Here is an 18,986-nt window from a genome sequence, read left to right as displayed (position 1 = left end):
GGGCTTTGTGTCAACACACCCGGGAGCTACCTGTGCAACTGCCCCCAAGACTTTGAGCTCAATCCCACGGGTGTGGGCTGCGTGGGTAGGTGTTATAAGTCTGATCCCTGACATTCGGAGCCTCTCCTCTTCCAGGTTTCTCCTGGCAACCAGATAGCACCGTTTCCGTTGTGGTTTGGTCACTGTTGGCAAATAAGTCCACTCAACGGTATAATATTTTTTTGTGTGAAATATTTTTATTTGTTTTCATTTCTCCATTTTCCCAAATTATCCCTAGTCTTCGTTACTTTACAAGTGTTTCTTAAAGTCCGGCTAAAGTTTTAATTTACTAACAGTGGTCTCCTAGGCAAATTATATATTTCCCCCATTCTTTTTTTCAAAAGCCCTTGTCTTCTTGATTCCTGAGTCTCCCGGTTAGTTTTGCCATTTTGGCATAGTCCAGCATCTCACTCCCCGGTATCATATAAGCTTTGCCGGATGACGCCGAAATTGAGTCTGAGGTCAGCTGTTGTGGCCACCGCCAAATACCTTTGGGCTACAACTCCCTGACCATTGGTCATGCTGGCTAAAGCCAATGCGAGTTCAAGCCTGACGTTGGGAGCACCATGTTGGCTACCCCAGATCGACACCGTGGCTAGGTGTTTGGCTCTCCTTCGTTAGAGTTGGAGTGGCCCTCCGTCCGGGTTCTTTTGCTGCGATTCTTGCAAGAAAGGGGGTTGGGCTAGATGGCCCTTGGGGGTCCCTCCCAACTCAACCACGCAGGACCTCATCTGCCGTACATCTTCCCTGCAGGTTACCTCTCGCCCTCGTACAGTGTTTCCCTTTAGTCTTAATTTCCTCTCCATCCTTCACGTTCCAGATACTCGCGTCGGGAACTGCTTCCTGGACACGCAGGATCGAGGAGACGGGGGGATCTCTTGCAGCGCGGAGATCGGCGTGGGGGTCACCCGGGCTTCGTGTTGCTGTTCCCTTGGCCGGGCCTGGGGGAATCCTTGCGAGCTCTGCCCTCCAGCCAATACCAGTGAGCGGAGTCCATCTATGTCGTATTGTTTTAATGTGTTGTAAACCGCTTTGAGCTTTTCCCATTAAACTATAAAGTGGTATAGAAAAGATGATGATGATGATGATGATATACATCACTTGTGCAACTTGGGGGGGGGGGGGAAGTGGCATATAAATGTAATAAATATGCAAGAAAGGGGAGCAGGGCGGACAAGGCCTGTAAGCCCCCCCCCCCCGCTTTCCAGAATAAAATCTCAGTAATGTGCCTCTTCCTCTGCAGCGGAATACAAGACTCTCTGTCCCGGCGGCGAAGGATTCCGTCCAAACCCCATAACAGTCATTCTGGAAGGTAAGGATAGCCAAGATGCTTGCTCACGGCTGGGTTATTCTTCCGAGATCGAATCCCTGCAACAGGGTGAGCTCCCGTTGCTCTGTCCCAGCTCCTGCCAACCTAGCAGTTCGGAAGCACAGCAGTGCAAGTAGATAAATAGGCACCACTGCGGCAGGAAGGTAAACGGTGTTTCCGTGCGCTCCGGTTTCCGTCACGGTGTCCCGCTGCGCCAGAAGCGGTTTAGTCCTGCTGGCCACATGACCCGGAAAGCTGCCTGCAGACAAACGCTGGCTCCCTAGGCTTGAAATAATAATAATAATACTTTATTATTTATACCCCGACCATCTGGCTGGGTTTCCCCAGCCACTCTGGGCAGCTTCCAACAGAAAAATAAAGCACAGCAATCTATTAAACATTAAAAGCCTCCCTAAACAGGGCTGCCTTCAGATGTCTTCTAAAAGTCTGGTAGTTGTTTTTCTCTTTGACATCTGTTGGGAGGGCGTTCCACAGGGCAGGCGCCACTACCGAGAAGGCCCTGAAAGCGATATGAGCGCCGCAACCCCATAGTCACCTTGGACTGGACTTAACCATCCAGGGGTCCTTTACCTTTTTTTAAACCTTATTCTTCCAGGGTCCTGGAGAAGAGTGGCTATATCTGGGTCCTGGGTTTTGAGAAATTCAGCTGAGTTCACATTTAAAGGCAAACCTACCTGATTTGCACTTCCCTGGCAGCCCGTGAATTGAAACCCAGCCATCCTTGGGCGTTCGCACTCCTGCAAATTTTGCAATGCGGTTTATCCAGCCGCTAAGTAAACAAAAATGCCGTAAACTTTGCATTAAGTTTTGATGGGTGTAATAATGGAATGCCAAATGGTATAGTTCTTTGCAAAATGTGCTGGGATTTAGGATATGCAAAATGAACCATGGAAAGAGAAAAGGGGAAGTCATTGGTATTTTAAGGGTGTTTAAATGAGTATTTTAAATTGTGAAACAGAAAATTTAATTATACACACACACACACACACACACACACACACACACACACGAAAAAGAAAATAATGGGCATGGCTAACTTGGGTCCATTCACTTCAATGGGCCTACTCTTCCTCAGTTTCGGCATTGCCCATGGTTTTTACCCCACTAGTCTCAACAGGTACCAGCCACCACTGGTCAGGTGGGTAGCTTAGGGGGCAAAAGATAAGCCACACCCAACTCTGCCCTCCGGCCCCACTGTGCCAAACAACAGGGCCGGCCGTAACCACCAACACCCCTTTTCTGTTCCTTTTCTCTCCCGCACAGATATCGACGAGTGTCAGGAGCTTCCAGGCCTCTGCCAAGGCGGAAACTGCGTCAACACCTTTGGAAGTTTCCAGTGCGAATGCCCCTTGGGGTACTACCTGAATGAGGACACCCGCATTTGTGAAGGTACCTCTGCAGAGCAAAGGGTGCCGAATGAGTGACTGTCGTGGCTGGGCTTGTGGAGAAAATGAATAATAACTCCCTTGTAAAAAATGGGAAGCTGAGGCATTCCTTCAAACTTCAGGGCACTCCGCTGTCTGCCTGTGGAGAAGCTCCACGGACTGCCAACGTTTTAAAGACCACATAAAACAGCATTTTTCCTGGCGCCTGCTTCCTATGATCTAGGAAGGTGGTTTGAAAAAAAATCTTACGTTCTCGGGTTTTTAATTGGGCCTGGTTTTTTTGGAACTGCTGTGGTTACGTGTTGTTTCGAGCTGTGTTCTGTGCCAAATTTGCATGTAGCTGTTTTATGGCAATTTTTTTATTTTTTCAAAAGGGTGGGGAATTATGTTCACATGTGGTGGGGCTGTAAATACATACGACTTTCTTTTTTGGCAAAGGGCGCTTAAGGAGATAACGGAAATCACTGGGTTAAAGCTGACTGAAAGTGCAGAGGTAGCCTTTTTATCGATTTTACGATGGGGTGGAAGGTACGCAGGCAAGGAAGGACTTGCTCACAAATTGATTGACAGCTGCACGAATTATGATAGCTAGGAAGCGGAAGGGGCAAGCAGAATATAAAATGGAAGAATGGTATAAAGAGGCGTGGGATATAGCTGTTAATGATAAATTAACATGCGCCGTTAAGGTAAGGCGAGGAATGTGCCGGAGAAATGGTTTTGAGGAGATATGGAGGTTGTTTGTAAAAATTTGTACAGTGGTGCTGTGGGCTAAACCACTGAGCCTAGGACTTGCTGATCAGAAGGTCGGCGGTTCGAATCCCTGTGACGGGGTGAGCTCCTGTTGCTTGGTCCCAGCTCCTGCCAACCTAGCAGTCCGAAAGCACATCAAAATGCAAGTAGATAAGTAGGAACCGCTACAGCGGGAAGGTAAACGGCGTTTCTATGTGCTGCTCTGGTTTGCCAGAAGCGGCTTAGTCATGCTGGCCACATGACCTGGAAGCTATACGCCGGCTCCCTCGGCCAATAATGCAAGATGAGCGCGCAACCCCAGAATCTGTCACGACTGGACCTAATGGTCAGGGGTCCCTTTACCTTTACCTCGGTTTAAGTACACAATTGGTTCCAGAAGTCTGTACTTAACCTGAAGCGTACTTAACCTGAAGCGAACTTTCCCACTGAAAGTAATGGAAAGTGGATTAATCCGTTCCAGGCGGGTCCACAGAGTACTTAAACTGAAAGTACTCAAACCGAAGCGTACTTAAACCGAGGTATGACTGTACCGTTGAAACAGAAAGGGGTCAAACCATCGCAGGAGGGGTTGAATTTTTTCACCTTCCCATCGAACGTGCTGAGAAATAGATTTTCCAATGGACAGATATCGCTCTTATGTGATTGTAATTGTGGGGCACCGGAATCGTTGCATCACATAATCCTTGATTGTGCTCTTCACTCATCGGCCACGAGCAAGTTTCTTGCTCCATATCTAAAGGGAATCGCCGATGATCCGAATGAAGCCAAACTGAGATATCTACCAAAATGATGAAGACCCCTTAAGATCACACACGGTTGCCAGATTCTTGATCAGCGTCCTATCCCTAAAGAAGAAAAACGGACTCCTGTGCGGCTCGGATAACCCTTTTAAACCATGATTTATGTTTTAGGGTGTAATTAGGTGATATCAACTGATGTCTTTTATTAATCTATGAGCAGAGGGCGATGTTTATGTTGCAAATTTATTGTATTGTATGCTGTTGGTTTTTTTGTTTTTGTTTTGTTTTTGTTTGTTGTTGTTGTTTTTTGAAAGTTTTTGGCTGTTTTAAATTTGGAGGTTTAAGTACATATATGTTGGTATGGGAATTGTTGTGTGATGGACCAATGGCCGTAATAAATATCAATCAATTGGAAGGTTGGATAGTTACAATGGAATGGTCTCGGTGGTGGGGTGCATGTTTTTATTCTTATTTATTTATTATCATTACAGTACTTTGTCAAAATAAAATAAAATGAAAATAATAATTATGATAAAAGGGTGAGGGTGCAAAGCTCTGCCAGGCATTGGCAGGTGACCATCAAACATCAGGGCCCTCTCATTGACTGCCTCCCTCTCTTCTCTGTCTCTGTCTCTCTCTCTCTCTCCAGACATTGACGAATGCTCAGCTCACATTGGGATCTGCGGTCCGGGGACCTGCTACAACACCCTGGGGAATTACACCTGTGTTTGCCCGCCAGAGTACATGCAAGTCAACGGAGGAAACAATTGCATGGGTACGGAGGCCTCATGGGGGGGGGGGTGCTAATGCCAGACGCTCGCCTGGACTTTGGTTCGGCAAGGAGGGAATGGGGGGAACGAGGGGTATTGGGAGAAAAGGGAGGAGGGTGGTTTTTTGGGGCTCAGGAGACCCACAACACTGGCTCTCTGGCCACCCCCACCCAAGCCACCGACAGGCTACCACAGAGGGGAAGGGATGCGGGTGGCGCTGTGTTCTAAACCCCTGAGCCTCTTGGGCTTGCCGATCGGAAGGTCAGCGGTTCGAATTCCCACCACGGAGGAAGCTCCCTTTGCCCTGCCCCAGCTCCTGTCCACGTAGTGTAGCCTTATTAGCTACTAAGGGTCCTTAAGTTGAGCCCAGGCAGGGACAGTGACAGTCAATAACGACACCGGGGTTGAGTTCCATTCAGAGAAAGAGTTTAATTCTTAAATTTAAGAGACTCTTGGTGATCAGCTCACGACAAGTGTCCAGAAACACAAATTTGCAAACATTCTTATACACTTCTTGGGCTCCTTCCCCCTCCTCTGTAAATGTGCGCACGCAAGGGGGTCATGGGTTACAAATCCATATAAGGAAAATCCGTATCCTGTCATAAACACATGCTGACTCAGCAATGCTACCCCGGTAGCATCCTCACTCAGCCTTGAGTGGGGGCTTGAATTCCTATCTATCTTGCCTGCTCTTTGCGTCAGACTGCTAGCATCAGACAAGACAGTCATCCGGCCTTGATAGCTTAGCAGGGCATTCTGTCTTGCTCTCGAATGTTTTTATTACACTTTGGCCCACTTTGGTGCACAGACGCCGAGGCAAAGAAAAAGCATTTTAAGCAAGATATCCCAGGGATATTGGGGGGGGGGGCTAAGCCATACAAACAGAATTATACAATGCAACTATATGATCAGATTTAGCTCAATAATACAATTAGCAAATCTCTCTCCACACTAGCAGTTTGAAAGCACGTCAAAGTGCAAGTAGATAAATAGGTACCACTGCGGTGGGAAGGTAAACGGCGTTTCCGTGCGCTCTGGGGATGCAGCCCTCGGCAGGGAAAAGGCAGCCCAGAGCTGGGAAAATGGGACACAGCTCTTAAAAGAATTGAGGTTGCTAGAATGTCTGGAGACCCTTGGTTGCCGTATCGGGCTAAGGGGCATTCACCTATGGGTTTATAAATCATTTAATGTGTCAAAAGGAATGGGTGTCATTAATATTGCAGTTAATGTGTAAGGGATTGTTATTTTGACTATTTTGACTGGAATGTAATTGAGATTTTGGAGCGCAGAAACGAAGTAAATCATCAAACCATCAATTCTAGCGTGGGGGAGGGGCACCTAAATTATATAATTTGGCATCTGAATTATTGGGATTAGCAATTGTGGAAGTGATGACATTTCCAGACAGGAGTGCCTGGCGTGCTCTGGTCCATAAGAGTCGGACACGTCTAAACGTCTAAACAAGAACAAATGAATTCTAATTTGGCATTGTTATAATGAGGCTACCATTGCATTATTGTAATCGAAAACTAATAAAAATTATTGTCGGGGGGGGGCTTTATTTAGTCCAGATTCCCAGTGAAAAATCAGTAGGATTTAGGCAAGCAAGGTGGTTGTCACAGAGCTTGTGGGAGGGAGTTCCACAGGTCAGCTAGGCATAGGAGCCGACTTCAGGGGGCTGTGGGTGCTTGGGCACTCACAATGATGTAATTGCGGGGGGCCAAGCACCCACAAAGTCAGAAAGAGAGACTAGAAGCCTCTGCAGCCAGCCAGCGAGGCATCCTTTTCCAGAGCTGGGGCTCGGGTGCCGAGGCAAGAGTCTTCCTGCTTCCGAGTCTGAGATCATACCCATGGAAAAGGGTGCCTTGCTGGCTGCGGAGAGAAGGAGGGAGAGAAGCGGCTGCCACAATCGGCCGCCACAATGCAGACTTGAGCCAGCCTGAGCGAGTCTTTCCGCCTCTCCAGATATGAGGAAGAGCCTCTGCTACAGGAACTACAACGACACGTGCGAGAACGAGCTCTCTTTCAACATGACCAAGAAGATGTGCTGCTGTTCGTACAACATCGGGAAAGCCTGGAACAAGCCCTGCGAGCCTTGCCCCACCCCGGCCAGCTGTAAGCAAGCAGCCCCGTGGCTTCCCCGGTCACCGAAATCTCCCGTAACGTGTTGCTTAGAGTTACTGGTCAGCTTCCACCTAGCACTGCAAGAAGAACTTTGTCCTTTCCGCTTGTCGCAGTGGGAGACATGGGCAATCCATTAGTGGAGGGAAACCCAAGGGACCTTGCAAACCAAGGTCCTCTTTGCTGAACCTGAGTTCACACTAGTTCACACGCCTAAGGTCTTGCAAAGAAAAAAAAAAGATTCCTGCATCCCAGACACAGTCAAAGGCACAGATCAGTTTAAATTGGGGGTTTGCAAGTGCTCTTGGCTGAACCTGAGTTGTTAATTATTATTATTATGGTGAAGGTCTTGTGGGAGTGCCTGGAGGCGGTTGGAGGATGGAGGGCGGCTAACAGATTGAATCCTGACAAGACAGAAGTACTGTTCGTGGGGGACAGGAGGCGGGCAGGTGCGGAGGACTCCCTGGTCCTGAATGGGGTCACTGTGCCCCTGAAGGACCAGGTGCTCAGCCTGGGAGTCATTTTGGACTCACCGCTGTCCATGGAGGTGCAGGTCAATTCTGCGTCCAGGGCAGCTGTTCATCAGCTCCATCTGGTACGCAGGCTGAGACCCTACCTGCCTACGGACTGTCTCGCCAGAGTGGTGCATGCTCTAGTTATCTCCTGCTTGGACTACTGCAATGCACTCTATGTGGGGCTACCTTTGAAGGTGACCCGGAAACTGCAACTAAGCCCAAAATGTGGCAGCTAGACTGGTGACTGGGAGTAACACCAGTCTTGAAAGACTTCCATTGGCTCCCAGTATGTTTCCGATCACAATTCAAAGTGTTGGTGCTGACCTTGAAAGCCTTAAACAGTCTCGGTCCAGTATACCTGAAGGAGCGTCTCTACCCCCATCATTCTGCCCGGACACTGAGGTCCAGCGCCAAGGGCCTTCTGGCAGTTCCCTCGCTACGAGAAGCCAAGTTACAGGGAACCAGGCAGAGGGCCTTCTCGGTAGTGGCACCCACCCTGTCGAATGCCCTCCCACCAGAGGTCAAAGAGAACAACAATTACCAGACCTTTAGAAGGCATCTCAAGGCAGCCCTGTTTAAGGAAGCTTTTAATGTTTGATGGATTTCTGTATTTTAATATTTTGTTGGAAGCCGCCCAGAGTGGCTGGGGGAACCCAGCCAGATGGGCGGGGTATAAATATATTATTATTATTATTATTATTATTATTATTATTATTATTATTATTATTCCCTGCCCATCTGGCTGGGTTTCCCCAGCCACTCTGGGCAGCTTACAGCATATCTAAAACATGATAAGAAACACCAAGCATTAAAAACCTCCTGGTACTGGACTGCCTTCAGCTCACACCTGAGGTCGTGCAAAGAGAATGTCTCTTGCATCCTGTTGCAACGTATGAGCAAATCTTTCTTTACTGCTTCCTCTTGCAGCTGAATACCAGATCCTATGTGGCAATCAGGCCCCTGGATTCATCATTGATATTCACACTGGGAAACCGATCGGTAAGTGAACCCCAAACCCCAGTCATAGCTGCCAAGTTTTCCCTTTTCTCGCGAGGAAGCCTATTCAGCATAAGGGAATTTCCCTTAAAAAAAGGGATAACTTGGCAGCTATGACCCCAGTCTCCTTTATTCATATCTTCTGCTGATAGCATTCCCCCTTGGGCTTTTCAAGGTGCAACTGTTGTCTCTTTGCCAAAACTGAGCTAGTATGATTGCCCAGGAAAAGGAGATTTTGCGGTCATAAACTCTCGAAAAGTGTGCTTTTGCAGTGGGAAAAGTCAAAGGCAATGTCGGAATGAAACTCTCAACGAAACGTTCCAGGATATTTGCTCCTGATTCCCAAGAAACCCAGTTTTCTGATTCTCTTTTCCAACTGACGCATAATATTTCATGGCTGCTGAGTAAACTCAATCCTTATTGGGCTGCAAATGCAATGGCAGAGGCCTGGCTGCGAAGCTTAAAGCCCGCTATATGGGAGACGGATTGAAGAAAAGGAAATACAGTGGTACCTTGGTTCTCAAACTTAATCCGTTCCGGAAGACCATTCCAAAACCAAAGCGTTCCCAAACCAAGGCGTGCTTTGCCATAGAAAGTAATGCAAAACGGATGAATCCATTCCAGGCTTTTAAAAACAACCACTAAAACGGCAATTTAACACGAATTTTACTATCTAACGAGACCATTGATCCATAAAATGAAAGCAATATTCAATGTACTGTACTATAAAATAAAGAAGACAGTATTACAGATGATTAAAATTAAAATTCTTACCTGCACTGATGATAGCCATTGTTTGGATGGGGGGCTTTTATCCATTTCCGCAGTCACACAATCAATCAATCAATCAGTAGCTGAACTGGGTTCCGCACAGTCACAAAAACAAATGAACCGAAAAAGCCTCAAAAACAAAAACGCAAAATAAATAGCAAAAACAAAAGCGCCAAACTTAATCCGTTCCGGAGGTCTGTTTGACTTCCGAAATGTTCGAAAACTGAGGCACAGCTTCTGATTGGTGCAGGGGCCCCGGAAACAATAGCCGACAGCCACATCAGATGTCCGGCTTCCAAAAAACGTTCAGAAACTGGAACACTTACTTCTGGGTTTTCGGCGTTTGGGTGCCAAGGCGTTTGAGAACCAAGGTACCACTGTAGGAATTTTCTCTGCCCTGTAGCTTGACCAATTGTGGCTAGATCTCAAAAAAAAAAACACACACACACAAAAAGTGTAGGCTCGCATCCACTGACTGGCTTCTGTTTTGATTTGAAATGTTCGCCTTGGGCGAAGTACATAAAGGCAGTGGCGTTACAACGGGGGGCGGTGCGCTCCCAGTGGCACGTCTCTGGGGGTGACAAGGCGGCGTGAGCAGCCATCGCGCCGCCGCAGCCGCATGTAGAGGATCCTCCACGAGCAGAGGATCCCACCCCTCTCAGCCTCCCTCCCTCCCCGGCTTGCCGTAAGTGGCTCCTGCCACGGCTCACCCTCCCTCCCTCCCTCCCTGGTTTGTTGTAAAGCGGCAAAGTGAGAGCCGCTTACAGCGAGCCGCCCCCCTCCCTCCCACCCTGGATCGCTGTAAGAGGCTCCCGCTTTGCTGCTTTACAGCGAGCCAGGGAGGGAGGGAGGGGGGCACATGGGAGCCGTGGCTCCCAAGAGGGCGCAGCTTTGCCAGTGCCCTGGCAAAGCGGTGGGGGGGGGGTTGACAAAAAAAATTCTGCACCGGGTACCAGCTGGGCTTGCTATGCATCTGCATAAAGGCAAGAAATGGCGGGGGGCAGTGAACCACAATGGTGCACACCTAAGAGGGGCCATAACTGCGGTCCGGCACAAAAAAAAAAAAAGCACTGCCTTTCCCGCAGATATCGATGAATGCAGCGAGATCCCCGCCATCTGCACCAACGGGGTCTGCATCAACCAGATCGGCAGTTTCCGTTGCGAGTGCCCCATCGGCTTCAGCTACAACAACATCCTGCTCATCTGCGAAGGTGAGGTCGCGGGGAACGAGACCTCGGGGGCTGGGTGTATCTGCACTGGTGGAGGAAAGGGGGGTGCGGTGGGGGTGTATTGCCCCCGGGTGCCTTCAATGAAGGGGGTGACAAAATGCAACTCGACACTGCCTGTGGAACTGAGCAGGGTTGAGTTGCATCGCGACGCATCCCCTTCCCAACGATGGGCCAGGCTCTCCCTGCCCGTCCCGTCCGTGTCCTGCTCTTGGGGGGACCCTGCCTTGCCTCGTGAGCAGCAGCACAGCTTTGAGCGCGGCTGCACACACCCACACCAAGGGGGCTGACATTTGGCGTGCTGCCCGTCCATGACTCCTGAGCCTGCCCCGAGCCGTCAGGTGAAGGTGGAGAGCTGTGCCACTTTGCCAACAGCTTTCCCCCTTCCTTTTGACAGCTCAAGGGAGGCTTGGGAGTCACGGGCGAGAGGCGCACTGTTGCCCCCTGTCCCAGGCTGCTGGAGGAGGGCAGGACACGGCTTTCTTCGACGGAGGAGGGAGGAAGAGGGAGAAGGCGAGATCTTCATCCGAGGGGACGGAGGGAGGGGGGATTTCAATGGGGGAGTTGACCAAAAAAAAATTCCACACCGGGTACCACCTGACCTTGCTACGCCACTGTGTATGCGATTGGTGGGGTGCCGGCTCCCCAGTTTGGGGGGGGGACAAAGATGGCAGAAAGGATGGCTGGAAACATGAAGGCACTGTCACTGCGCATGTGCTGGTGAGCGTATTGCCTGGAAGAGCCCATGCGCCAGACAAGTGGGATGAATCAAGTTGTGTGTTGCCCCTGGCCCCGCCCCCTCCTTTCCGATCCCCTGCAGACATTGACGAATGCAGCAGCGGTGAGAACCTCTGCCAGAGAAACGCCGATTGCCTCAACAGCCCGGGAAGTTACCGGTGCGAGTGCTCTTCCGGATACAAGCTGTCGCCCAGCGGAGCCTGCGTGGGTAAGTCGGGAGGCATTCCTTTGCACCCCAGGCCTGGGGGTGGGGGGCTTCACTTGGGGTAGTCGAACAGCCCCCTTCCCTTTAACTCCAGGCCTGTGTGATCTCCCTGCAAGGAGAGAAAAGGAGGCAGAGAGCAGCCTGTCGGCTGGACTGAGAAGGATTGGTGGAGACCGCCCCCCCCTCTCCTCCTCCTCCTGCACTCCCAAGAGAAGAGGGAGACAGTATAGATTTAGAGTAGTGGTTTGCAGAAGGGCATAGTTCAGAGGCTGCAGAGGGGAGAAGCTGGGAAATATTGGGAGAGCAGCAGAAAGAGGAAACGCCAGGGGAGAGAGAGTTAACAGATTCAGTGTCTCTTGGAAGCATTCCTGATCCCCCACTCTCCCAGGACCCAGTGTACATTGAGAGTAGGAGAACAGAAAGCTCAAGAGGCAGAAAGCACAGATCAGCCGGCGCAAGGGTGATGTAGAATAGGAGGGACTGAGGGGGTGGGACTTCACTCGGAGCAACGCCATTATTTAAGAGAGACGGCATTCCTTCGTCTCTCTCTGTGAACATTGAATAAACTACATGGTAAGAACTCTTCTTGTTTATCTGCTTCTTGGCATCCCACAGTGAGAGGGATAGGATTCCCTGAAGTGTTGACACAACCACTTGATCCCCTTGGGCATTTTCCAGCTCCATTCACTTGAGGCAACTGTTAAAGCACACAGTCTGCCGGCTGTTGGTTTGGAACACAGAATATTATGCCCTCCAATCATTTCTCTGATGAAAATAGGGATGAAGATGAAGAAGAAGAAGAAGAAGAAGGAAACTACTATTACTACAATAGTAATATTCTTCTTCTTCAATATTCTTCTTCTTCTTTGGCGATCCCTCGTAGCTGAGTGAGATTGTCTTCCATAAACACGGTTTTAATAATGAATCCCTGTGGACTTCTGGTGAGGAAAATTGGCAGGCACCATGCCAGCAAGCAGCTCCTGAAGCCATCCAGAGCCAGGGACGTCGTAACCCTAGGCTACGACCCTTCCCATCCCAAAGAGGAGGCTGCTCGGTGACTTTGCTTGAAGACGCGAGTTGCCCTCTACTTTCCAGAGAGGTTGTACCCGAGATGCTGGCTTCTCTCGGTCACTCACCTGGGCCGGTTTCCTGCCCCTGTTTCCCCAGGCCGCAACGAGTGCCAGGAGATCCCCAACGTCTGCAGCCACGGCGACTGCGTGGACACGGAAGGAAGCTACCTCTGCATCTGCTTCAACGGGTTCAAGGCCACCGGGGACCTGACCATGTGCATGGGTGAGTAGGAATCCTCTTCTCCCTCTGGCCTGTCTGCATGCAGGCCCGGCTCTAGGCACCCTATATATAGAAAGGAGCAAACTAGTGATGTTTTAGGGGACAGGCTAGCAGGCGGGGCCCATGACTTACATCATAGGAGCCTACACAACACAAAAGACTGTTGCTGGATGTAGGTTTTGTTTTATTTGTTTTTTATTTTATATTTTGGAAATGTACATCCAGTGTGTTCTTTTCCTTTAATTTTTTTGGGGGGCCCCAAGAGAGTGGGGCCCTAAGCTATAGCCTGTTTAGCTTATACGTAAATCCGGCACTGGCCTGTATACAATGCAGAGTTAATCATTCTGGGTTATTCTTAGGATTGCTTCAGAGGCTCTGAAGTGCATCCATAGATGTCACATCAATCCCCTCTCGCTGTTTTTACATCCACAGACATCGATGAGTGTGACCGCCAGCCCTGCGGGAACGGGACATGCAAGAACACGGTCGGCTCCTACAACTGCCTCTGCTTCCCCGGGTTTGAGCTAACCCACAACAACGACTGCATGGGTAAGAGCAAGGGCAGGGCACCTCGGGCCCGAGTGTGGCCCTCCAAGCCTTTCCACCTGGCCCCCACAGGCCACACCCCCTTTCCTAAGCCACACCCTTCCCTGTCCCAGCTTCCCATCCTCCTCGGGCGTTTTCTCCTGGAACAGAGTCGCACAATCGTAGGCCTGTAGAGTTATAGACTCATCGAATTGTAGAGTTGGAAGGGGCCCCGAGGCTCATCTAGTCCAACCCTCTTTAATGCAGGAATCAATAATAATAATTTATTACTTGTACCCCTTCCATATAGTGTTTGGATTTGATATCCCGCTTTATCACTACCCAAAGGAGTCTCAAAGCCGCTAACAATCTCCTTTCCCTTCCTCCCCCACAACAAACACTCTGTGAGGTGGGTGGGGCTGAGAGACTTCAGAGAAGTGTGACTAGCCCAAGGTCACCCAGCAGCTGCATGTGGAGGAGCGGAGACGCGAACCCGGTTCCCCAGATTACGAGTCTACCGCTCTTAACCACTACACCACACTGGCTCTCCTACACCCACACTGGTAGCCTCGGCTGCTCTTGGAGTCTTGCAGCAAAACATAAAAGAACACAAGGAACACCTCAGCCAGTAAAAGCTTCCCTATACAGGGCTGCTTTCAGATGTCTTTGGAAAGTTGCATACAGTTCTTTATCTGCTTGACATCTGATGGGAGGGCATTCCATGGGGAGGGTGCCACCACTGAGAAGGCCCTCTGCCTGGTTCCCTGTAACCTCACTTATTGCAGGGAGGGAACCACCAGAAGGCCCTCGGAGCTGGACCTCAGTGGGGGTGGAGACGCTCCTTCAGGTCTACTGGGCCGAGGCCATTTAGGGCTTTAAAGGTCAGCACCAACACTTTGAATTGTGCTGGGAAATGTACTGGGAGCCAGCATAGATCCTTTAGGGCTGGTGTTACATGGTCCCGGCGGCCACTCCCAGTCACCAGTCTTAGCAGTTGCAATCTGGATTAGTTGTACAGTGGTACCTCAGGTTAAGTACCTAATCCATGCCAGGGTGCCGTTCGCACCCCGAAAAGTACTTAACTCGAGCGGCGCTTTAGCTCCTGTGCGAAGCGTGCAGGACGCTTCTGCGCTTTGCGCATGGCAGAAGCTGGAAGTAAACACTTCCGGGTCTGCCGAGTACGCAACCCGAAAGTACGCAACCCACAGCGTACTCAACCCGAGGTATGCCTGTAGTTTCCAAGTCACCTTCAAAGGCAGCACTCAAAAGCATGCCAGTCCAAGTAGATAAATAGGTACTGCTGCAGCAGGAAGGTAAATGGTGTTTCTGTGCGCTCTGGTTTCCGTCATGGTGTCCCGTTGCGCCAGAAGCGGTTTAGTCCTGCTGGCCACATGCTCTGGAAAGCTGTCTGCGGACAAATGCCGGCTCCCTCGGCCTGAAAGCGAGATGAGCGCCGCAACCCCATTGTCGCCTTTGACTGGACTTAACCGTCCAGGGGTCCTTTACCTTTAATAATAACAATGCTTAATACTTAATAGTCCTTAATAGGTAATCCTTAATAGGTAAAGGTAAAAGGACCCCTGACCATTAGGTCCAGTCGTGACCGACTCTGGGGTTGCGGCGCTCATCTCGCTTTACTGGCTGAGGGAGCCGGCGTACAGCTTCCAAGTCATGTGGCCAGCATGACAAAGCCGCTTCTGGCGAACCAGAGCAGCGCACGGAAACGCCGTTTATCTTCCCGCCAGAGCGGTCCCTATTTATCTACTTGCACTTTGACGTGCTTTCAAACTGCTAGGTTGCCAACTTAATACTTAATATTAATATCTCATCCATCTGACTGGGGTTCCCTCAGCCACTCTGGGTGGCTTCCAACATATTTAAAAACATAATAAAACATTACACCTTTAAAAGCTTCCCCGTTCGGGGCTGCCTTCCGATGTCTTCTAAAGCTAATGAATCAAAGCTAATGTGATTCTAGACTCCCAGAATGCCTCTGGATAGAGGATGCAGAGATTTGTGTAGAAACCAGGTAGGTTTTTCAATCAATCCCGTCCACCTTTGCCTCTGGCCCTGCCTGCCCCAGCTCACGGCCCTCGGGAGGGGATGCCGGCCCTTGGGCTGCTAACTTCTGTGCATCCCTGCGGCAGGAGGTGGCTCGGCCATCTTACGGGGACACCCTTTGCTGGCGCAGCTCCCCACTCACATTCTCTCTCTCTCCCCGCAGATGTCGACGAATGCTCCTCTCTGGCGGGGCAGGTGTGTCGGAACGGGCAGTGTATCAACAACATCGGCTCTTTCCGGTGCCTCTGCCAGGAGGGCTACGACCACACACCGGACAGCAAGAACTGCGTCGGTGGGTATCTTCCGGATCCTCTCCCTGGAGGGTGGGGTGGCCCAAGCAGGGCAGGACGTCCCCGGAGGGAATCCATCCCACCAATCGGCAACAAGCAGGACGTCTCTTTGTGGAAGAGGGAAGGGGGCCCTCTTCGCTATTCGCTAACGAGCGTAGGATCCTAGAATCATAGGCTTGGAAGGGACCCCGAAGGGTCATCTAGTGTCAGGGATGGGATGGGTAAGGGGTGATGGGAGGTGCCTGGCCAAGAGCCCCCCAGGAAAAGCACGGAGGGAGAGAATTTGGATCCGGGCTCTTGGTGGTAGGAAACTGGCCATTCCCCAGAGGAGGGGAAGAGCTGGGGCGGACAGGAGGAGGAGGAGGAAACAGGCAGGCAGGGGTAGAGGAAGGGGCGGTGGGGGCAGTCCGCCCCGGATGTCACCACTAAGGGAGTGACAAAATGCTGGGCGTTCGAGCCACTTGTCTCTCCTGGGAGTGACACAGTGGCTTGGGTGCCCGCCCCAGACTGGGGTGTCTGCCCCAGATGGTTCGCCCATCGCCTCCCCCTCAGCTGTAGGGTGGCTGAGTGGGAGGAGGCAGGCAGACTCCTCGGAAGCCCCGCGGAGCGCCCAGCCCTGGATCGCCCCGCCCCTGGGCGCAGGGCACGTGCGCCACCCCATGCCCCCGATCGGCTTGCTCTGCCGCTGCAGGGCAGGGACAGAAATCAGACTTGACAACTCCACCATAGAGCCACCTTGACTGCTTCTCTGCTGACAGCCTGAAGCTCCACTCCCAGAACGAGGCGTCTATTGCATGTTACCGAGCAGAGAGCCAGGCACATACAGAGAGGGTCCCTTGGTCTCGCCGTAGACAGAGGGAGGGGCCTGGCACAGAGGCACAAAAGAGTGAAGGGGGAGCTACAAGACCTTCCAGACAACTGCTTCATCTAGACCAGTGGTTCCCAACAGGTGGTCCGCGAGCTATGCCAGAGGGGTCCGCAAGATGCTATTAGAATAAAAAATATATTAAATATATTTCGTATGATAACATATTTTTTGTTTTGGCCACTTCCTGCATGAGCAGAGTCTAGCGCAAAACTAGAATTAGATAGAGGCAGTAGTTCTGCTGTATGCCGTTAGGTGGCGCTTTACAAACACTACTGTTTTGCAAAGAGGCAGCGTGTGCATTCTACTAACGCTCACCTCCCCAAGATGCTTTGTGCACGTCAGCTTCATTTGTGCGCTACTGCGCAGGTACCCTGTCTTCTCCCTTCCCCTCCCTCTTCCCTGGCGCACGCTGCCTCTTTGCAAAACAGTAGTGTTTGTAAACAAAGTGTTGTTTTTCGCGGAAGCTACAGTTCGCGTAGTTAAAAATGGACCGTTGGTTAAAAAGTGGTTCATCTCATTAAGAACTGAAAATTAAAACTAACTGTATACTGATGGAGTACTCTGTTGTAACTGTAAAAAACGTATAAATATAAAATATAAAAAGACTCTTAATTTGGCTCTCACTTTTTAATTTTAGGATTAGGAATTAATGGGGGTCCCTGTCACAATAGCGGCTCGATGAGGGGTCCTCGAGAAAATTTTGTTGGGAACCGCTGATCTAGACAGCAACAATTCTTAGAAGTCTGTGTGTGTTCTCTGTTCTGCTTCCTGAATAAGGAAACTAATTGTAAGATAGCTGGTGTTTCTGTCTATCTCTGATCTGCAAACACCCTGCTCTCCTTGTCGGCTCCTTGACATCTAGTCCAACTCTCTGCAAGGCAGGAATCTCAACTGAAGCAGCCAGGACAGGTGGATGCCCAACCTCTGCTTAAAAACCTCCAGTGAAGGAGGCTACTCCCTATGATAGAATCAACTCTGCCACTGAGCAATAGCCCTTCCCTTTAGTGCTTTAAGAAGTTGCCTTATACTTAACGAACTGGCCAAAGTCATTACCTTAACGAAGGAACTGGATTTGCAGGTTCTGCAGCCTCTTCCAGGAGATTCTAACTTTTACTGCGTATAAGAGTTATTGTTTTATTCTATTTGTTTTATTCATTTATAATAAATAATAATAATAATATGCTGCGGTGTCTTTTAAAAATATATCAGAGTGGTTTACAGCAATAAAATATACAACAGTACAATAAAAACCATACAGTGGTACCTTGGAAGTCGAACGGAATCTGTGCTGGAAGTCCAAAACATTTGGAAACTAAGGCGTGGCTTCTGATTGACTCCCTCCCAACATCTCCACGCTGACCCACTTTCCTTCTCCCTCGCAGACATCAACGAATGTGTCAGCCTCCCCGGGACTTGCTCTCCGGGAACCTGCCAAAACCTAGAAGGCTCCTTCCGTTGCATCTGTCCGCCGGGTTACGAGGTCCAAAACGACAACTGCATTGGTAAGTTTCCTTTTTCAAAGCTCTTTCTTCGCTGCTTTCCCACAGTTTGTTGTGGCTGAAGCCATGCTCGGTAAACCGTGGTTTGTTTTTTGCTGCAGAACATCACGCTGAGTTTGAATAAGGCAAAATTGACAAGATATAATTTCGGTGGGTTGTGCCCGATTAAATTCTACCAACTGAAATGAATGGATCTAAGTTAAGAACATGGGGAGCAGCTACCTGGTCCATCTAGCTCAATGTTGTCTACACTGACAGACAGCTGCTCTCCAGGGTTTCAGGAAAAGGAACGTTCCCAGCACGGCTGGAATTGAACCTGGGGCCTTATGCATCCAAAGCCTTACCACTGAGCTGGGCACACAGTTAGTCATGTCCTTTAATTCCACCGGGTCTACTCTGAGTAGGGCTAATAATAATAATAATAATATCTTTATTATGATCAGAGACCAGCAAAGAAAAAAAAAAGCAATAATACATAAAATAGATAGATCTTAAGTATCATCTTTGAGCAATACTGTTTCATAATCCTATTTTAAATTAAAATTAGGTTGAAATTTAATGAGGGATAGTTCCCTTTAACTGTTATCCGCTATGAATTAATAGGCGGCTTTATCTGAGTAGGGCTAACGCTGTACGCAACTGCCAAAATAAACTGGGGAAATGATTTGAAGAAAACCTTTCCATAAACATGCATACAGTCGTACCTTGGATCTCAAACGCCTTGGCTCCCGAACAGATCGGCTCCCGAACAATAAAAACCCAGAAGTGAGTGTTTTGGTTTTCGAACGATTTTTGGAAGCCAAACATCCTGTGCGGCTTCCAATTGGAACCAATCAGAAGCCGCTCCTTGGTTTTCAAATGATTCCA

The 18,986-nt window shown here is 49.7% G+C and overlaps 1 protein-coding gene across 1 annotated transcript in view; it reads left to right on the top strand.

Annotated features, from left to right (window-relative positions):
• The window catches only part of FBN3 (fibrillin 3), a 161,109-nt gene that overhangs the window by 105,514 nt on the left and 36,609 nt on the right, over nt 1-18,986 (top strand). Inside the window, exons 36-48 of the mRNA XM_088673016.1 lie at nt 1-85; nt 860-1,021; nt 1,283-1,351; nt 2,633-2,758; nt 4,894-5,019; nt 6,980-7,129; nt 8,578-8,649; nt 10,503-10,628; nt 11,464-11,589; nt 12,754-12,879; nt 13,309-13,425; nt 15,626-15,754; nt 18,003-18,122. The exon at nt 1-85 is cut by the window's left edge and continues 38 nt beyond it. Of these exons, the coding sequence (XP_088529142.1) occupies nt 1-85; nt 860-1,021; nt 1,283-1,351; nt 2,633-2,758; nt 4,894-5,019; nt 6,980-7,129; nt 8,578-8,649; nt 10,503-10,628; nt 11,464-11,589; nt 12,754-12,879; nt 13,309-13,425; nt 15,626-15,754; nt 18,003-18,122 (1,534 nt within the window). The remainder of the gene's footprint in view (nt 86-859; nt 1,022-1,282; nt 1,352-2,632; nt 2,759-4,893; nt 5,020-6,979; nt 7,130-8,577; nt 8,650-10,502; nt 10,629-11,463; nt 11,590-12,753; nt 12,880-13,308; nt 13,426-15,625; nt 15,755-18,002; nt 18,123-18,986) is intronic.

The sequence above is a fragment of the Zootoca vivipara genome, chromosome 6 (genome assembly GCF_965207765.1).
Source record: "Zootoca vivipara chromosome 6, rZooViv2.hap1.1, whole genome shotgun sequence".
In the NCBI taxonomy this organism is placed as follows: domain Eukaryota; kingdom Metazoa; phylum Chordata; class Lepidosauria; order Squamata; family Lacertidae; genus Zootoca; species Zootoca vivipara.
This window is presented reverse-complemented; position numbering and strand designations above follow the sequence as displayed.